We start from the raw sequence: 19,891 nt of genomic DNA, 5'->3' as shown, positions 1-19,891 counted from the left end.
GTTCATTTGTAAGCCATATCCACATATATTATGGATTCATTTCTTAAAAAAATCTTTTTCTATGTTTTGTAAGTATATAAATATCAAACCATGGTATAGATGCTGGTGGTGCCAGTTACAAATCGTTCTTACACCTTCCTGTGTTTTGAGTGCAGTGTAGTAAATCTACCAACTGTCTCCTCTCGTTCTGATTATCAGTCACATCCTGAGAAAAAAAAAAGATAACGCCTGTCAAAAAGATAGAAATCTAGCAACCATCAAAATGATGACTTTAATGTGCAGCAAGCTTCCGTGCACACTTCATGAACCCTTTAGGTTTTTGTGCAATTTTATATGCACATTCAGCAGATCCAATTTATTTCTAGTGGAACAGAATTTTAATTAGTTTGATCAATCTTTTCTTTAAATAGTCTCTCAAGTCCGTACTTTTGTCTTGAGTTTTCTTAAAAAGCTGCTTTCTGGTGCATACAGGAATGCATATTAAGTTTTCTTTAGCAGTACGATAAGAAAATGCGCAGATCTGCACATTGATGTAGTATCATATGATCTGTTTTGTGGTATAGCTAGTGTCAAGCAAGTAACAACATTTTGCCCACTTGAGGTTACAAACTTAAATCTATTCAAAGACTGTTTGAAGATAAAATTTTCTTGATAATTAAACCTAAATCAAGAGGAAAGTGAGTTGTATAACTGAATTTGACACATACATGATATGATCATAGAATAATAACAGCTAAGAAAAAAAGATTTAGAAACACATGCCTCATTACACACTCCATTGAATTGGAGAATGAAAGTGTGTGAAATTGAGATTTAGATAACCATTTTAGAATTTGTGAAATCTATTGTCTAAATATTTTTTGTACTTTGCATATCATAGGGTCATTTTTTAGGTCATGGGCCTTTTGTAATCTGTGTAATTCTATGAACTTGTGGACACTGTGTAAGGTGATTGTGTTTAGGCTTTGAGGTTATGGAACTGGAATCCAATATCAGGAATCAATCGCAAGTAAATTAATGGAATGCTACTAGATAGAATTAAAAGTCCTTTTATTCTCTTTACTTTGTGGTTTGAGGGTTTTTCTTAAATTCCTTTGTATTTTTCCTGTGCAAATGACTTGGAGCAGAAAATAAGTGAAATGCAGAAGTATTTTATTTTTGATGAATCAGTCGTATCATCCATTTCTTGATTTGTGTTTTCTTTGTTTGGCTGCCAATGAAGTGAAAACATTGTTAAACTCTTAATACTGAATTACCAATTAAAGTTTTTTTCTCTGTCTGAAGACTAATAAAGTGTTTGTTCAACAGAAAAGGTCACAATTGAATGACGCCCTCATGATGTGACAGATCTCAAGTTTGATGACAATTACATCTTATGCAAGAGGGGTTACAAACAAAAAAAAATGTTAAGCCGATGAAAGGTTCTTTTTGGGTAATTTGCTTGAAGGGCAGAATTGAATGCAATGAAATAAGAAAGCTTTCAGGATTGGTTGCACGATAGCTGTTTAAACTTGTTCATCAAGGGCCACAGGTCCATCAATTTCTACCTCTTTGGTGACCTTTTGCTAAAATTAGTCTTGTTTCCTTGTTCTTTCAGGCTAAATCTGACATCCATTGCCTTGACAGACAAGATCACATGTGTTAGAGCTCATCCATTTACTGTCATCAAAGTTCCTCAAATCTAAAATTTTTGTCCATTTGTGCATTGTACCCTGCCTTGTTTATAAGGTAAATATATGTAAAACAACTAAAGTATTGATGAGCTGTGTAGATTAAAAGATTAATTGATGTGCAACCTTCCCAGGTAGAAAAGAGTGCTCTGTGTTATATACTAGATCCATCATGACAGGGAAATCGGTCTCTCTGTGTCACAAGGTAAATAAGTAATATAGGTACAAATACTAGTTTGCTTTATCATGATTTGTATCACTCTGAAAGTCTTTTATGTAGTCCTGATGTTGCCTCCTTCCACTTCTAGACTTATAAAATTAATGTTATAGTTCCATGAAGATTGTATTGATCAGCTAGATTCATGGGCATTGGAAGTTAAAATAAATATCGAGTATGTGCATGTGTAAAAGGTCCTCTTTTTTTGAACATGCACATACTCAATATATTTACATTAACTTCCAGTGCCTGTGGCTAAATTGAGGAAACTAAGATGGATATTGAGAGTTGAGCATAGATTTGTTATTAGTTGGATGGTCACAAGCATTGTCTTTGTCTAGATACAGGGTTGAGCTAGATTCTCTGAATAGATTGAGATGGAGCATAGATTTGTTATTAGTTGAATGGTCACAAGCATTGTCTTTGTCTAGATACAGGGCCGAGCTTAATAAGATACTTTGAATAGATTGCGATGATTAAAATATGAATTCCTGGTCGTCTGGAAGACACCATTTTAAACCAAGGTCACATGAGGCAGTAGGTGCTGACACAAAACAGATCCCACACTGCATAATTAGTACTGAGAACAGGTCTGAAACTTCCACAAGCATTTGAGGGTGTGCGAATATAACTAAAATTCTTGAAGGCCGGGACATAAAACAAGCAAACAAGCAAAAACCAAAGAAATAGTTAATTCTGAAATTAAAGGAGTTGCACGTAAGAAAAAATTAGATGCTAGGATACTTTGAAATTTGAATTATTCATTGTTTTCTCAAATTCAGAATCCTATATGATATCAGTGAATTTTTTAAGGGCCCTGCTCTGCAAGTACCCTGTAGTGATCGATCCGTCAGTCAGTCTGTCCATCCATCTGTCCATCTGATTTCATTAGTCAATAGCATATTTTCTCTCCCTATGGCCCTGTTGGGTTCAAACTTCACCCATAAAGTGCTTTTGAGTAGAGGATGTGCAGTGTTCTTGAACCAAGTTTCTAGGCTAATGGTCAAGGTTATAGCAATTTATAGCACCCTGAGTGCCCTTGGATAAAGGGTCTTTCATTCTTATGTCCTTTGCCAAAAGCGCGACCCTTTGAGATGTCACCATCTCGATGATGTCTATAGTTTTATTCGTAGAAAAAAAAAAAAGATTCCATACTATAATAATCAGTTAAAATCAATACTTTCTGGGAGCAAAAAGTAAATGAAAAGATTATGAAACTCATCACATCAAAGTTGAAATTGTTTAGAAAAGTAAGGATTGTAGTAGTTTTAAGTTGATACAAGGTGAAATTCAATTGATCTTCTTGTAAATCTTAATTTGGTAGTATGGGGATTAAAGTTCTCTGCAGAATGTTCAAAGTTGGCTTTTGATCTGCGGATTGGATTTGTGAGTCATTATAATGACAGTAACACATAAAGTACCTACCATTGTCATATACTGTTTGTCAGAGATCGTAACTACAGTAAATTGTCCATATCGCATTTCAACCACTGAGTCTTATATGTATTGTGTGCCACGCAATCGTTGTAAGTTATTTTGAACTGATGTTTGAATTTTATTTGTCTCAAAACAAAACTGTTTTAATCATAGGACCAGGACTTGGATAAAATGTCCAGAAACTGTTTGCAAGAAGAGTTTAATTTGTGTGTCAGGGGATTTTAAATTGGTCATTTATAAACAATTGGCAGTTAATTTGTAACAAGAGGTTATCAATTCCCATCTTGACCCTGTCACATTTTGTGTTGATGCAGCACAATTTTAACTGATAAAATTTCAAGGGAGACGTCAACACCTCCAAAATTAAAGTTTTTCTTGGGTTGGATTAGATTTAAAAGTCCTTGTGATATATGTGAAAATCTTGTGACATGGCTAAAGGCACTATTGAACTTTACTGAAGTAACCCTTGTCCTCTTATCAGTAAGAATAATTAAACCACTTTGATGTCTAATGAGATACAACTGATTTGGTTGGTTGTTTTTACGATGGATCTTTGGAGCAACACATGACTAAAAATATTTCTATTGGCAGGACAAAAGAATCAAATTCTAAATATACAACTGTTTAAAGAGATTAAGTAAAGCATTTCCTCTAAGAGCCAAAGAAAGGAAGTATTTGTTTTAAGCAAAATATCTTTACTCAAAGTTATAGTTGGGATTAAAGGCAACATTGATTAAGAAAATTTGGCTCCATCTCATGCAACAAGGGTCACGGACATAAGGTGAACATTTGTTCTATGGGTTTATATATTCAGGGGCCAAGATTTTTATCAAATAAACTTCAAACACATGTCTGATGGAACATGGGGGCTATACAGCCTTTATAAATTTGTATTGGCCTGTTCTGGTTTTTATGGCCAGCTCCATTATGTTTGTATGTAGGCGAATTTTGCAGATTTGCTAGGTATTTAAATGCTGCTCTCTTTCATACTGAAAGAATTAAAAGTGCCTTGATAGCTCACAAGGTTTCTAAAACAATAGGTGGAGACCAAGCCGAATCAGTCTGAGGCGAAAGAAAACTACAGGGGAAGACTAGATGTTTATCTTGGCATGCTCACACTTGAAGGGTGTGTTTTAAAAAATGCAATTGTCAGCAATATATAATTAGGCTTTCTTTTCTCTTTCTCTCTCTCTCTCAAATGCACACATTCTTGGTTTGATTGACATTTTGTGTAAAATGTTGTTTTACCAAACTAAACTTCTAATGTTTAATCAAAATATTAAAATGGCAGAGGATTTAGACCCTTATATATACAGTTGCTAAATACATTAGTTTGATATGAAAGATACACAAATAATATTTTCTATGTTACATAAACAACAATTCATGTTTCATTAGCAAATGCATGCAAAGATTTCTGACAAGAAAGCCCCTAAATCTGAATAGCTTAAGTGAATTAGTGGATTGACTAGGTGTAAGAATACACAATTGGCTTCGTCTGTTGCATTGTGGTTTTGTTTGCAGAGGTAATTGCAGATAAGATTTGATTTACCTGGATTTCTAATTTTAAAGCACCTCTCCTTGACGTAGCAGGACTGCAACACACAAGGTGTGAAGTCACTAGTGAATGCTATAGATATGCTCACAGTTGTACAAAATTAATTTTCTATTGGTATAAATTGGTGCACTACAAAATCTTCTGGAAAAATACATTTGAAAAGCACAAATCATGTATCAATTTCAAAGGCACAAATCATATATTTTAATATGGGGACTTGGAATGTGTTTCGTTCAAGTTGAGTCTTAAAAAGAATGTCAACGGTGTATCAGAAGTGAATTAAAGTGTACAGCAACAAGAATGCACTTAACGAGCTACAAATTTATTTTTAAAAGATCTTTTGTTTATAAATTTTGTTGCTGGGTAGATTTTTTTTCACAGAAAAAGAAAATGTGCAAACTAAGCTTAAGAACTCCTTACAGTTGTCTCCGCCTACCATTGACTGAAGAGTTTGGAATTCCAGCAGAGCTATCTTTGAATGTTTTCTTGGAATTTATTAAATTACTAGGAATGATTTGATATTTGTTTTATTTTTGGTAGTTATGTAAATTTAAGTATGCAAACAACCTGTTATAATGTACATATTCTCTTATCTTCTTGCTGGTGCCACACTGCAAGAATGTTTTATATATTTCTTTGTTTGCATGTATGCAAGCATGCACCATTGAAAAGAGTCAAGCAGATTGAAAATTTATAAGTTAGCTAAGATTATATAAGAATTAAATAGACCAAAGTTTTCTATGTACACAATACCCATGACCAACTATTCACTTATTATGTGATATTTCTTGTTTACGCCAAAATTTTTAAGAAGTAAATTCCTTTGACGTATGTGTGTGTGTGTGTTTAGAACACGTAAATAAACCAAACAGGCTGTGACCCAGAGAGCATTTTAACTGTATATAATACGTATATAGGTTTACCTAGTTAGGTCACCAAGTTGAAAATCTATCGGTCATTTTGAGTTAGTGATTTAAGGTGTGTTTATCAGTTCTAAGCCGCCCAAATAGTAATGATCTGGAGCATTAATTAAAAGTACTTGTACTTCCACTGTTAATAGTAGGTTAAGAAAAAGTCTTTGCATGGTTACTAATTCTAAGCTATTTGTTGTGAGGAGCACATAAGCTGTATCTATAGTGAAATAAGAAAAACTCAGTGAAGTGTAAGGAATAGTTGTAGTAAATGGCTGTCACAATTTTTTTTTAAAATATATATCATGAAAAAAACACATGGGCACACACACACACACAAAAGGTTAACAAAATCAAAGGTGAAAAGTGGATCTATCTCTTTAAGTTTTCAGCTGTTAACAACGAGCTAACATAGTGTCCCGGGGACTGACCTGATTATTTTTTATATTTTATTGCAGGTGTAGAAAGTTTACAAGTAACTGGCTGCTCCATCTTTTCTGAAACACAACAATTCTATTAATAAATACTGTTGAACTTAATTCTGGAATTCACTTATTTTTGCAAATTCTAGTAGTAGAGTTTTAATATTTCATAGTTGCTCCATTTTAACCATTTTAAGGGACAGTAGTTAATGTTGATTAATTAAAAATGTTTTCGTATGCTAAAATCAATTCAAATTTAATCATTTAAAAGGGTGATTGAAACACTAAGAAAAGTTCTTTTTTACATGCGAAGAGAAATGAACATTTTGTGCAACACTGAAGTTAAATATATACCATGAACATGATAATGGTAGCTGGGACATTTATCAAAGTTGAGGCAATTTTAGCGACCCAGTTCATGGTTGTCAAAGGTAAACAACAATAAGCATAAACATTCCCCATGTTTACATTAGTAGATTTCCCATTGATTTATGTAGAATAACAAAAACAGGGCTTAATTGTGTGGAAGAGTCATTTATATATGTGAATTCATTGACCAATATTCCATGATGTGTGGATGTAAAGGTCCTTCCCATTGGTTAAGACACAAAGGAGGGAGGGGAAGATTGATGCTTTGTTTACATCATTTCAGCCCCTATAGTGATACTTGTACTTCTGAAAGCTGTTGTTGCCATGTTTACTCCCACACTTCTATATGCCTCATCTAGATAGTTGCTTTAATTTAGCTTGTCCTTTTGCTACCAGCATGCTCTGATCAGTTGACTGCATTGAGAGAGAGAGAGAGGAGAGAGAGAGAGAGAGAATTAAGCTATCAGATTATTAAATTACAGGTATTGATTTTTATAGGACATGAATTGGTCAGAAGATGAACAAAACCTGTCCAGCTTTGTCCACAGACCAACAAAATGAGGCCTTATTGGAAATCCATTCATCTCAGCTGATCAACATTATGGAGACAAAGGTCCTGCTGATTATGCAGGTAATTTCCCAGCGGGCAAATGACGTCTTTAAAACGTCTTTAAAACGTTGGACCAAGACGTTGAAATGACGTTGAAAAGATATTGAAAATGAAAGTTTTTTAGACGTCATTTTCATACGTCCCCTAGACGTCATTTTATAGACGTTGCAATGACGTTGTATAGTAGTTGATAATGAAAGTTTTCTCGACGTCATTTATTCACGTCCTTGAGACGTCATACAAGACGTTGCATTAACGTTGTAAAAACGTCGTTTTAACGTGATAGAGACCTTTTTTCTGCAATCTTCAAATAAGACAGTTTAAACTTTATATCCGTGACAATCAAAACTACACTGCATTTCAAGTGACAGCCTAAAGAGTAACAATCTTGTAAAATTAAAACAATAGTACATTTGTGATCATTTTATTATTGAAAAAAAAAAATACACTAAATAAAAAGGTTTATCATTTGAACACACAGTAATGGTTATTCCCATAGAATTTTTTTTATGATCCTACAAAATCTCTTCTTTCAATTTTTATAAATCTGATAGCACAGAATATATACTTAAATATTCTGAAATTCTTACAGGCTGCTTCAACAGATGCATATCTTGGATATCATATTCTTGACATGAGAAATCAAATATAATGAAAGTATGTTACTTAAAAATAGCAGTACTAACACACACAAACAATGTTAATTAAGGACTTTTCAATTTGCATGAAATTGCTAAATTTGAATGAAAAAATAGTATTTATGTATGTATAGTTTTAATAAAAAGAATACAAAAAGCTAGCATATATAAATCTTAACGTTCAGGTAATCAAGGCCAAATAAAAAATGTGTTTCCATTAACATGCTTAAAAAAATTTTGGGAAGGTATGTAGGCAATATTTTGGAAGCATATCAGTTAATTGTTCAATTGGCTCTTTTTTGTCATATATACATACACAAATATTCATGAATAAACATAGACAACAAAACAAGTTCACTCTTTAAAAAGCTTGTATAGATGTATGTTTTACAGTATCTGAGACATGCATTTAACTGACTGCACTATGAGAAAACTGTACCAGTGAACAAAAGTAAAGCTCAAAATTCGGATTTAGAATAAAAAGTGGTGGGGAGTTGGAGGATAAAAATTAGGGTTGATCGAGTTACTGGAAACACACATTTTTTTAAGCTTAATCAGAATTTTCAGCTGCCTCTTTCCCTCTCCCTCCCCCGCCTCTCCTATCTGGGGCATACTTCAAGACTGCAGCAATGTTTTGGATAATATCATGTTCTGTTGCTTGAAATCGCTTCAAGACCGCACCTGAAAAAAGAAAAAAAATTAGTTAAGATGAAAATCATATGACATCATCATTTATACAATTTTTCTATAATCTGACCCCCCCCATCCCCCCCCCCCCCCCCCCCCCCCCGGGTTGTTTGAATAATTTACAAAAACTTCAAAATATCTCTATACCTTTGACAATCTCACATAATTGGGATTTGGCAAATGGTTCCTTCCCTTTATGGCCCTTCATATTGAACTTTGCCATTAGGTCATTGGACATCACTCTGTAATGTGTAAACAAATAAAACCATGATTGAATCTAGAATGAGTAATCGTTTGTACCTCAACTGATTCTGAATTAGAAAGCAGCAAATGTAAAAGTGTTAGAGAACATAAAGTGAATACAAGATGACAGTACTGAATACTTACTTTTGCAAAATTTTCTTTGTGCCATCCCTGGCACTGATACCTCCAACACTTGACAACCTCTGTGTCTAAAACGCAAAAAGATATGTTTTGAAATACTACCTGCCAGACAATTGTGACAAATTTATTTTCAAATAAATTAATTTGCTCTTCTGGTAAACTTATTTTTATTTTAAAAAGACATTTTTTTTTATAATTCCCCTCATTAAAATCAAATATGTTTACTAGCTTGTGGCGTTCCCCACTATTTTCTTTTAACTTTTCCTCTAAAGTGTCAAATTCTCCAATGGTGGTCAGTTGCTGGAGAGTTTCCCCATCATCACTCAGGGTGGAACTAGGGGCTTTCAATGCCTTTATCTCTTGTCTAATTTCCGTGAGGAGAAACATAACTCTCTTCTGAAATTCTAATATCAAATTTATACTTATTAAAAATCATCCTTGAAATTATAACAATATATGGTATGGAGCAACATAAGGGTTACTCTCTCAGTCTCTGTATGGTAACATATACTTACTTGCATTATCCATTGGGAATGTATCCTTTTTTGAGCTTTTTTCTGGGGATTTTGACCTCGAACGCCTCCTGCTCCCACTTTCAGACCTGTATCTTGGCTTTTTGCTGTTGGATTTAGTGGGAGAATTTGACCTGCTTCTGTATCTTGTGGATTCTTTTGTCCTTTTAGATGGCCTTTCTATTCTCCTCTTCTCTTTTGCTATGGGACTAGGGCTACAAGATTGAGTGGGAGAATTTGACCTGCTTCTGTATCTTGTGGATTCTTTTGTCCTTTTAGATGGCCTTTCTATTCTCCTCTTCTCTTTTGCTATGGGACTAGGGCTACGAGATTGAGTGGGAGAATTTGACCTGCTTCTATATCTTGAGAATCCTTTTATCCTTTTAGATGGCTTTTCTATTCTCCTCTTCTCTTTTGCTATGGGAATAGGGCTCAGAGATCTTGAAAAACTTTCCCTTGCAAACCAGTCTGAGGAACTATGTCTTGATCTGCTCCTGTACCTTGGAATTCTTTGTTCTTTGTTGTCATTTCTGTTTTTATCAGATTGTTTTTTTCTAGACCTGTTTTCTAAACTCTTTGAGGTACCACGTGAAGATTCGGATGAAGATGAATCTGACGAAAAGTTTCTTGAGCGATCACTTTTATCCATGGATTTAGTTGTATGAAATTTTGGTGGTGGTGTGGGCAATACAAGACTTTCTAAAGATATACCAAGAATCTACATGTATTTATCATGTTACATTTTCCTTTGTCTTTGAAGTGTTGCTAAATTTATCTTGTAAATATTTAAATAAATAATAAAAGAAATTGTAAATTTTACATTTAAATCTTGTATTACCATTCTTTTCCTTAGAATTTTTTCTCTCTTTTGTTACTTGAACTTTTCCTTCATCTCTGGCCCCAGCTTTAAAACAAAGAAATATTCAATTTGACATCCATATTACAAAATAGAATTTAATATTCTAAAATACACATTCAACTTATATGATGTTATAAAAAGAGATACACCTACTTTTATTTTCTTGCTCCTTTTTCTGTCCCTCTTCTGCAGAGTCACCTAGTTTTTACAAAGATTAAAATCACAGTTAATAATGAATTAATATTAAAATTATCTTTAACATAATATTACAGATATAATCATGTCCTTACTAATGGGCAGATTTTTTTTAAAGCAGAATATCTTCTATTCACGATATCAATTAATAACTTACAGTGATCATCAGTTATGAAATCAGCAAAATTTTTCTTCTTTTTCTGTCTTTTTTCTGACTCCTGGTCCACATCAGTGTCTATACAAGTGGTGATGTCATGGTTTTCACACTCCTCGAAATTCTCTGCAAGTAAAAATATATCACAATAGCTATTAAAAGTATTATCAATAGTGAACCAAGAAATTTTGTTATTAGTACAAAATTTAATAGTTAGCATTACAGATTTAAGTGATGTTTACATTGCCAATTTCATGCCTCATTTTTAAACCTCAATTGAACATTTATTTCAATGAGGAATTTCAATGTTTCATAATACAATTATATCATTGGGCCATCATTAAAATTTTTGTTGTTTGATGTACTCTGGCACATATTTCTCAAGCTGTATAACATGTATAAGTATGCAGGTGTCTTGTATCAAACATTTTACTACATACCAGATTGGTGTTTAACCTTGATCAACTTAAATCTCCGCCATGTATCTTGTGGCTCTTTCTTTTCTCTTAGGGCCTTTGCTGCACTCACACCTGGTGGCCACATCACCATACCCTCCCTTATCCATGATGATGGTATTACTCCTTCCTCCTCATGATCTCTTTCCAGCCACACAGCTCTGGACCACATTCTAATTTTTAAGATAATCATCACAAAACTTATATATAATATATATACATTGAATAATTTAAACTTTCCAGTAAATCCAGGAATACAAATAAGTAATTTAAAAAAAATGTTAGTGTAACAACAGAAATAAATAATGCATTTCGACATTAGTTTACTTGCCTATGAATCTATTAATGATCTACTTCAGGCCCATGCAGTAGTGGAAAAAGAACATATCCTTGATGATACTTTATACATGCAACCTTCCTAATGATATCTTTATGCTTGATCACTTTGTGAACTCCTCTATGGAAATTTCGAATATACACAATGTTTATAAGTTTTGAATCGCATGGAGTCCTGAAAAAATTTTCTGTTCTTGACTGTGGTATCACAGTACAAATGAAGGAATCTTCTTCTGTTTTTTCTAATACAAATCCATAGCTTTCATCCTCCATCTGAAAACACCAATTCTTTTTTTTTGGAGACACAAATATTCTGTTCGTTGTTCTCGCATTGCCCTTTCTGTTTCCTGCCATCTCAATTTCAGTCAGTCGTTTGCAAACTTGAACAATTGGACTTCTCGCATTTCTTACTAATCGTTTTATGGTTTGGAGATGATTTTCATAAGGAAAGCTAGAAATCTCATTTAAGGAGCATTTAAAGTTTCTTACATCTTCTGGTAAATGCTTCAAGCAATGTACATTGTACACGAGGAATGTCTCTGAGTAAATTTCAATACTTTTATCAACAAAGTAATTGATTAGCTGCTGAGCATACTCCAGATATGCCCATCTCTTATGCTGATCGCTATTAAGAAGAATAGACATTGCAACAGTCAAGCAAAGAAAATGTTCATACATTATCTCTGTAACGACGTTCTTTAAAACAACAGGGCCTGTGTACAACAAAAATTGTCTAAATTCAGTGGCTTTCCATCTTTCAACTTCAAACACGGATCTTGGTTGTCGAGCAAACTCACTAGGTAGTTTTCCAGAAAGGGACTGCAATTTCATTGAAATGTCAGACATCTTTTGGTAGGAAAGTCTGCAAATAGTTGGCCCCTGCTTTAAAAAGTAAATAATTCTTTTGACAACTCCTAGGCATACAAGGTGCATGTAATCTAAACAAAATGTTTTGACACACTGGATGCCATGTTCAATTAAAGGACTGACACTTGTTTGGTGATTGTCATAAGCAACCAATGAAAACTCTGCATCTGTCCTTGAGGAACATTCATCCTTTGAATACAAAATAATTCGATTATTTTTCCAGTATCCTTTAACTGTGCATCTTTCACAAGCATAATAACCAGTGTGCCCCTTGATCCCTTTTAACAGGGCTCTAGCTGGTGCATCACAAATAAATGCTTTAATATTTAGTTTGATGTTTACTCTAGCATCCTCAAGCTGTAATCCATTAGTTTTTAACCGAGAATATTCCTCTAGAAAGTCTTCCAAAAATTCGGACACAGAACTGGGTTTGCTATTTCCATAAAATATTGCAACTAAAAAGGGTTTAAAATTTCCAAAACTGCAAAGAATTGGCCAAAACTGCATTGAGGATGACTTAAAGAGAGGAACCCCATCAATGTTAATATTCAATTCAACAGAATTTAGGTTTTGGGAAACACAATCTTCATTATCTTCGATTACATTTTTTATCCCTAATTCCAGGCCAAAATATTTGTATTGCCCTCCACATTTTTCTTCAACAGTTATGCTTCTTGGTGTTTTTTGAAGAGTTCTAGAGTCTTTTGGAACTGGTAATCCTTCTTCCCGTAACATGACCAATAGCTCATTCGTAGACTTTCTGGTATGTTTATTTCTTGAACACCAAGAAGCTAGTTTTTCTGTGAATGGTATCTGTTCATTTTCCTCGAGTACTTCATGAAATTCCTCCTCTGAATCGGATGAAAGTGGTTCATCTTCATAAGAAATTTCCAAGTGAAAATCTGAAATTTCTGTCTCATCATTGGCACCTCTTCCTTCACTTCCACAGCTTGAATATTCACTACTTCTTTCTTCATTGCCATCACTATTAGGTTCACTATCTGAATCTTGTTGAGCTAATGCCTCAGCTTCTGCATGTATTTTCCGCCAGCGTCTCAGGTACATTGTTCCACTCAATAAAAAGTTAAAAGCTTTTCAAGAATTTAAAAAATTGGAATGAGTAAACATAATACAAAATATAACAATAATGGAAAAGATAAGGCTACATAAATTTAATTCTCTGGTTCTCAGGCCAATTTTCTCCAAAACAGATGTGGGCAGGAGCCCTTTTTTTTCCTTTATTTTATTGATGATAAAGTAGATGAGAGAGGTATTTTTTTAATACCCAGATTTTCTATACAATTATGATAAAAATTCTTTGTTCATGATATACTTTCCACGTCTGATCAATAGGTTTGCATTATCCATTGCTTATCAACGTGTGAACATCATTAGCATTATCTTCAAGTGTATTTTTAAACAAAGTAGCCAAGTTTTCTTCGAAAATGGCTAACGGAAGCAATATTTGAATACTAAACTACAAGAAAATGAGGACGGAACTTTTTTTCCGGATGTCTCCGCATTACCAACTTTTTATTTTATCAAAAATACGATAAAATTTGGAATGCAGCTACTTCAAAATGAATATGCGAGGGCTTGAGAACCGTAATTTCAATTTTATATAGCCCAATGTTTCAGATGTATACTTTTAACAGCCTCAAAAATCAGGGGCTGACAAATCCCATTGCTCGATGCCCGGGGCTAGTGAATTTTAAGGGTGGGCGAGTGAAATTTTATCAACCACTTGCCCGTGGGCAAGTGACTTGAAAAAAACAAAATCCATATTTAACTCATAGACTTAGAGCTTTGCACAGGGGTTTGCAGGATCTACTCAGTATTTGTCTTCCTTTTTTTTTGAATATATAAATTTTTAAAGTATGATAATAGTTTATGGTGGGGCAAGCAAATATTCAGGTAGTGAATTTTGACCATGCACTTGCCCTTGGACAAGTGCCTAAAAATCTATTTGTCAGCCCCTGTAAATTAAAGCAATGGACTAAAATAAACTTGCTTGCTGGAAATCTAAATTCTCAGAATTGACTCTGTATTTAAAATTCCTTTAAAATTCCTAAAAATATTCAAATTGTCTGAAAAAATACTAGTATCAGACATACTGCCTGATGAGAATGTTACATATATATTCTAATTTCTTTTATCTCAATATTGAGGCCTTAACACAATATGGAAAAAGCCCTTTACTGGGGAAAAACAAACTACATCAGTTGTATGTAAAGACCATACATCAGTGTACCTTAAGTTCTATATTTTCACAACTGAAATTAAAGCAGAAATTTCAATTTTCAAGTTAAAATTTTGCATTGTTTTGCACGCTTAAATTTTTACTGAATCAAATATATATACACTGCCTTGCATTACAAATTACGATATGAAAATTTTTAAATTGGCCACATTCATTTTTCAAATTGGGCTTGGAAGGAAGGGGGAGGTGCGAAAAAATCTACTAATATGTTGTCTACTTTGATGGGTTGCAATATTACAAAAGAAGTATTTTTTTATTGTTATGCATTTGTGCGTTTTTGAAGGGTGGCACAGCTGGGGGTAGGGGAAGGTGCTCCAGCAATAAAATGCACTTCTGGTAACCCTATTTTAAACACTCATACTTTTATTAGAGCTATCTGAGGATCAAATTAGAAAATAAGTCATTTATCCCATAATAAGATCACATATTGACGAAATAGGGCCTATCAAGATTCCTGCTACATTTGATTTTCCTTATCTAGGTCACAAAAACAAATAACATGCACTCTAGTCTAGCATTATATTGACGTGCACTAAACTAATTATAGCGAGCGCAGCGAGCGGCGCGAAGCGCCGCTCGTCACTGCGAGCTCTAACGACAACGCCTGGGCGAAGAGAAAATTCGGACTACTGCACATTCATTCAATAGAATTTTTTTCCGCAGTAATTCTGACCCACAATGCATCGCTTCTTGTTCTCGCTGCTAACTTCGTTCACGCGGTGACAACAACTAAAAATTCACACAAAATAAACTCACCTTAAGTTAATGGAAATTGCCTGCAGATAGTAGATTAAACGTTCTTTGTTAAAATATTTGCACTTTTTAAACTTTGTTTATGGAAATGCAGCTAACATACGACGTCATGTGACGTCACAGTCTAGACGTTCCAAATGTCTCGTGCGGTTTGAAGAGGCGGATCATAATAATGAAGTGAACACTGCGCTCGCCCCAACGGTCGCACCGTCAACATATTAGTAGTATTTGTAACAAGCAAATAAACAGACAGTAAAATGTGCACATTACAAACTAACTTACCTTGTTTTACGCCAGTTAAACTGTTTAAAATTCTTCCACTAATGCCGGTCTTTGTGTACAGATTCCCGCGCGTATACTCATCTGATCGCGCACACGCTTTTCATGATATCATATTTTAACAGAATTTCAAGCGAAAAGATGACCAAGATGGCGTTTTAAAACTCTTCTTTCCAAATGCACATTTGAAAATACGTATCGTGGACAGAAAATGTCGTTAGTGTAAATAATTACTCAAAAAACGAAAGTATAACAAACAAATTCAAATTCATTAACTCGTACACGCACTTCTTCGATGATACATGGAAATCGCGATCCCGATGTTAATAAGACGTTTCTTTGACGTCTGTTTATTTTTCGTTTATAGTTTTATGAAATACTCGAAATGATTTTTTTCAAACAATTAATTTTTAATTATGACAACAGAAATGAAATCAACAGGAGATAATACATGTGTTGAGGACGTTTTAACCGCGTCGATTAAGGTAATTTAGATGATAGTAATAATTAAGATGGTAATCGTAATAAGAATATACGTCTAAAAGACGTGTTTACAACGTCGGACCGGTTTTATGATAAATTAATAAAAATGACTAAGTTATAAATCACCATCAATGTACGAACATTCTAATTCACGTTCGTATACGTCCGAACACCAAAATGAAAAAAATAATTTAAAAGAAATGAAGACGTTCATAAGACGTGAATTCAACGTTGGATTTTTTTTCCATGAGAAAATGCAACAAAAAAATTAATTTCATCCTCACACATACGTCTAAATAACGTTGATATCACGTCAGATAAATGTATATAAACTTTGGTTGAAATTACGACGTCTTTAAGACGTTTTTATGACGTCAGCATATTAACGTAATTGAAAGATTTCATCTCAAACGTCAATCAAACGTCCACACGACGTCACCGACGTCGTGACCAAATATCGACCATTTTTCAACGTCATGCAGACGTCTCGTGTCTGCTGGGTTTGGAAACATGGCTTTTCCTCAGGCTGCATATCCCCCCAGGCATTTTTTTCTGTCTGATTTCAGAGATGGACATATGGTCAAAACTAGGAAACAGCTTCATATCTGCAGTGTTTAAAACAAGAGGAAGGATATAACATAATGTGATATATCATAAGCAAGAATATGCAGTATCTAGGTGGTTTGCATTAAAATTCTATATTGGTTTCTTAAAGCAAAGGAAAAAGTTAGGTTTCTGCATAGATTGAACAACTGCAGAACAAATTATTTTGATAAGGTTTAACATCAGCTTATCATTGGGAGATCCTTTTGAAAAATGACTAGTTTATCTACTAAATGAAACTGATGCAAATAAACAAATGTTTGAAGCTTCAGAAAAACTAATTATATCCTTATCTTTCTAAAAATAAGGTTAGGGAATTAGTGGTGCTTCAGGAGTCTGCGTCTTGTTTATGCTACAACAAAATTGTTTGGAAAACATTTGGTCAGGACTATCACAGAGTGCAAGTAAATATCAGATATAAGGCTTATAGCTTCAAGGAATAACTTCAATAGATCTAATTCCTCAACATATTACCCTTCATGGCTTAACTCTAGTGTCAACATGCATTTCATACTGGCCCTGAATAAGAGAGAATTCTGTACATGCTTTGATAAGACTGAAGAAAGATTCCTTCCCTTTGGTTTTGTTGTGAACAAGAACATTTCAAGTTCTCTCCTTTGTTAGATAGTGGTATCAGTTGCTGTTTTTGTTTACAATATACTGGCAGTATGAAGATTAAAGACCTTCAGGACCGAAGAATACAGAAAGAAGGGTATCAGGTTAATCTTGTTTCTTTTGAGGGGTTGCATTGAAATTAGTGTCATAGTATTGAGATATACAGATTATATATATTTTCTTCCATGCACCCTCTTGTATGATGCAAATGCACACAGAGCATACATGATCTTGCTCTTTAATAGAAAACTTGTAAAGAGTGAATCCTTCACAAAAGTCATACTGATATAGTTCTTGTCACTGTAAGATTTGGGTTTGTTTTTAACAAAGGCATACATTTTATGACCATTTTCAGATCATCTGACCAGAATGTACAATTTGAGGTATGATCTGAAAGAGGCCACCTTCACCTGTGCCAACAAGGTGTACAAATAAATTAATTTTTTTTTATAGAAACTGAACCCATTTATGCATGATTTACAGGACTTTTTTTGATACTTGCATGCTTGCGTGGTTATCTTACCATTAATTTTGTCGTGTTTATCAGTGAGTGGCTTCTGAGGCTGATTCCGTTAACAAGCAATAAAAGTGGAAACAGATCAATGGGGGAAAAAATCTATCTGTTACAGTGACCTAGTTTCTGCAAAAGAGCCCAATCAATGGAAGCTGAAGATATTAGATAGCTCCGAATTCTAACACAGATGGTTACTGTAAACAAGGCTGCAGCTGAAAGGTGAAAAACAAAAGTTCCAGGATCAATATATACTTATTATGCAGATCACAATAGAGGGACACATTTAAATGGTGCAATTATTTCACTCCATTACCCTGCCAGTTCTGAGTTTATTGCTATTTAATTTTTTTGGCCACAGTGAGCAATTTTGTTGGTGGTGTATATTAAAGAACTGGTTTGGGGTAGTTTATTATAGTGGAAGATAGTGTTTCCATATACATAGATGTTGGCAGGGTTACAACATTTTGGTGTCATTTTTCAAGGTGTTAGCTTGACGAACTAACAAAGGCAAAAACAATCAAAGTACTGAAACAGTACTGAAAGACGGGGTCAAAATAATAAACTTCATTATTTTGCAAATTTCGTTAATAAGTAATTTGCATCGTAATTTTTTTTTATTAGGCCTTGATACCAACTTCATTTTTTTAATGCACTTGATATTTGTTAACAATAAATAAATTAAAATAAACACTGTTAAAATATATCTTCACGTTTTTCGTGTATTCTGTAGTTGATTAATCCGTAACCACTAGTCAAGAAAACTTTTTGAATTGTCCGAATTTCACCGGGTTCGAATTAATAACTATGATATTTCCGGAAGTAAACAATCGATGACGCGTACAGTCATATTACGCAGCCGAGTAGTTTGTATGGGCCTACTAGTGTGGTTCAATATTAAGTTTTTCATGTTTAAAATTTTCAAATTGCTTCCTTAAGTTGAGGAAAACAATCTGCATATCACTGTTTTTAGGTTGATCCAGCGTGTTTGTATTTTGATCGAAACAATTTCTGTACTCTTTTATATAGCGTAGATTTAATTCATGTGTTCTCCCCACGGCTTCCGTTTTGAGGCTCAACTGACAGTAAACTAATAGACGGGGTCACGTGACCCCGTCTAAAAAGCACTTGTAACTTAATTTGATTGATACAAATTGAATTTACATGCAACACATTTACAAAAATTTATCAAGACATCCTTTTAGGAATAAGTGACCAATGAATAGTATGGATACTTAAAATGCAAAATGACATCTAGTCTTAGCCTCAATACATGATGCATTAATATTCACTTCATTATAGCCATTAAAATGTCTCATCCAAGGTAATCCCCCCCCCCTCTCTCTCTCTTGTAAGGTGTTTGCTACAGTGTATATGTCAATTTGACCCTACACAGTGTTGATCCTATTGATTTTCCTTTGCCTGTGAAAATTGGCTGCTCAGTATAGCACTAGTAATTATGCCATTCATCTGTACTCAGTTTTCCCCATTTAATAAAACTTTCTGGCTCAGTTGAAGAAGTTCAGATATGATTTTTGCTAGTACCTCACAATTTACAATTTCTGTCATATGAAATAGTTCTTTATGTTTGGAGAAAGGGGATGAAAAGGGGGGGGTTAGGAAAAGAGATGAATGGGGGATATTTGTGTCCTCAAACACAGGTAAAATTTTGACTCAATGACATATTTAGCTTTCTTTCTCAATGTTTTATATGGCTGTTCAGTTTCCTGATTTTTTTTTCAGAAACTTTTTGTAATTTTAAATATAAAGCCAATGAGTATATGATAGGACATTCTTATGTTTCAGTTGCTGAAGTGCATCATATTAAAAAAATTTTGCATTTAAAAATCTTTGCCGACTCATTTGAGTTGCAAGATAAAAACTCTTCCAGGATTTCACAGTAAATGAGACCCTTGTTTGCATTGACTGTTCTGTAGCTGTTTCAAGAGCAATTTAAAACAGGATGATGCTAATTTTAGTTTGTGAACTTGAAATGACTTTTAGTATCCAAGAGAAAGGCAAAAAAAAAGCATTGCATAAACTGAGGGGATGTGGAGATTGTATTCTCCTTGAAACTGAGAGGGGGTTAAACAATTATTGTCTGAC

The 19,891-nt window shown here is 33.9% G+C and overlaps 1 protein-coding gene and 1 long non-coding RNA gene across 4 annotated transcripts in view; one reads left to right on the top strand and one right to left on the bottom strand.

The window, feature by feature from the left end:
• The window catches only part of LOC133203030 (uncharacterized), a 64,270-nt gene that overhangs the window by 21,535 nt on the left and 22,844 nt on the right, over positions 1 to 19,891 (top strand). For 2 of the 3 annotated variants that reach the window (XR_009723328.1, XR_009723326.1), the window contains 2 exons: positions 1,598 to 1,728; positions 7,083 to 7,215. This is a non-coding gene — a long non-coding RNA (uncharacterized LOC133203030). The remainder of the gene's footprint in view (positions 1 to 1,597; positions 1,729 to 7,082; positions 7,216 to 19,891) is intronic. The other variant, XR_009723327.1, reaches the window with a different exon arrangement.
• LOC133202671 (serine/threonine-protein kinase PRP4 homolog) lies at positions 7,876 to 11,250 on the bottom strand. Its single transcript, XM_061338528.1, has 9 exons — positions 11,064 to 11,250; positions 10,627 to 10,749; positions 10,428 to 10,472; positions 10,254 to 10,319; positions 9,419 to 10,114; positions 9,129 to 9,307; positions 8,907 to 8,971; positions 8,667 to 8,761; positions 7,876 to 8,513 (listed from the first exon to the last, which is right to left on the bottom strand). Exons 1-9 carry the CDS (start codon positions 11,248 to 11,250, stop codon positions 8,383 to 8,385), a joined length of 1,587 nt encoding a protein of 528 aa, XP_061194512.1. The 3' UTR covers positions 7,876 to 8,382.

The sequence above is a fragment of the Saccostrea echinata genome, unplaced genomic scaffold (assembly GCF_033153115.1).
Source record: "Saccostrea echinata isolate AGI-Se365-2 ecotype Australia unplaced genomic scaffold, CSIRO_AGI_Sech_v1 ptg000047l, whole genome shotgun sequence".
Classification (NCBI taxonomy): Eukaryota; Metazoa; Mollusca; class Bivalvia; order Ostreida; family Ostreidae; genus Saccostrea; species Saccostrea echinata.
This window is presented reverse-complemented; position numbering and strand designations above follow the sequence as displayed.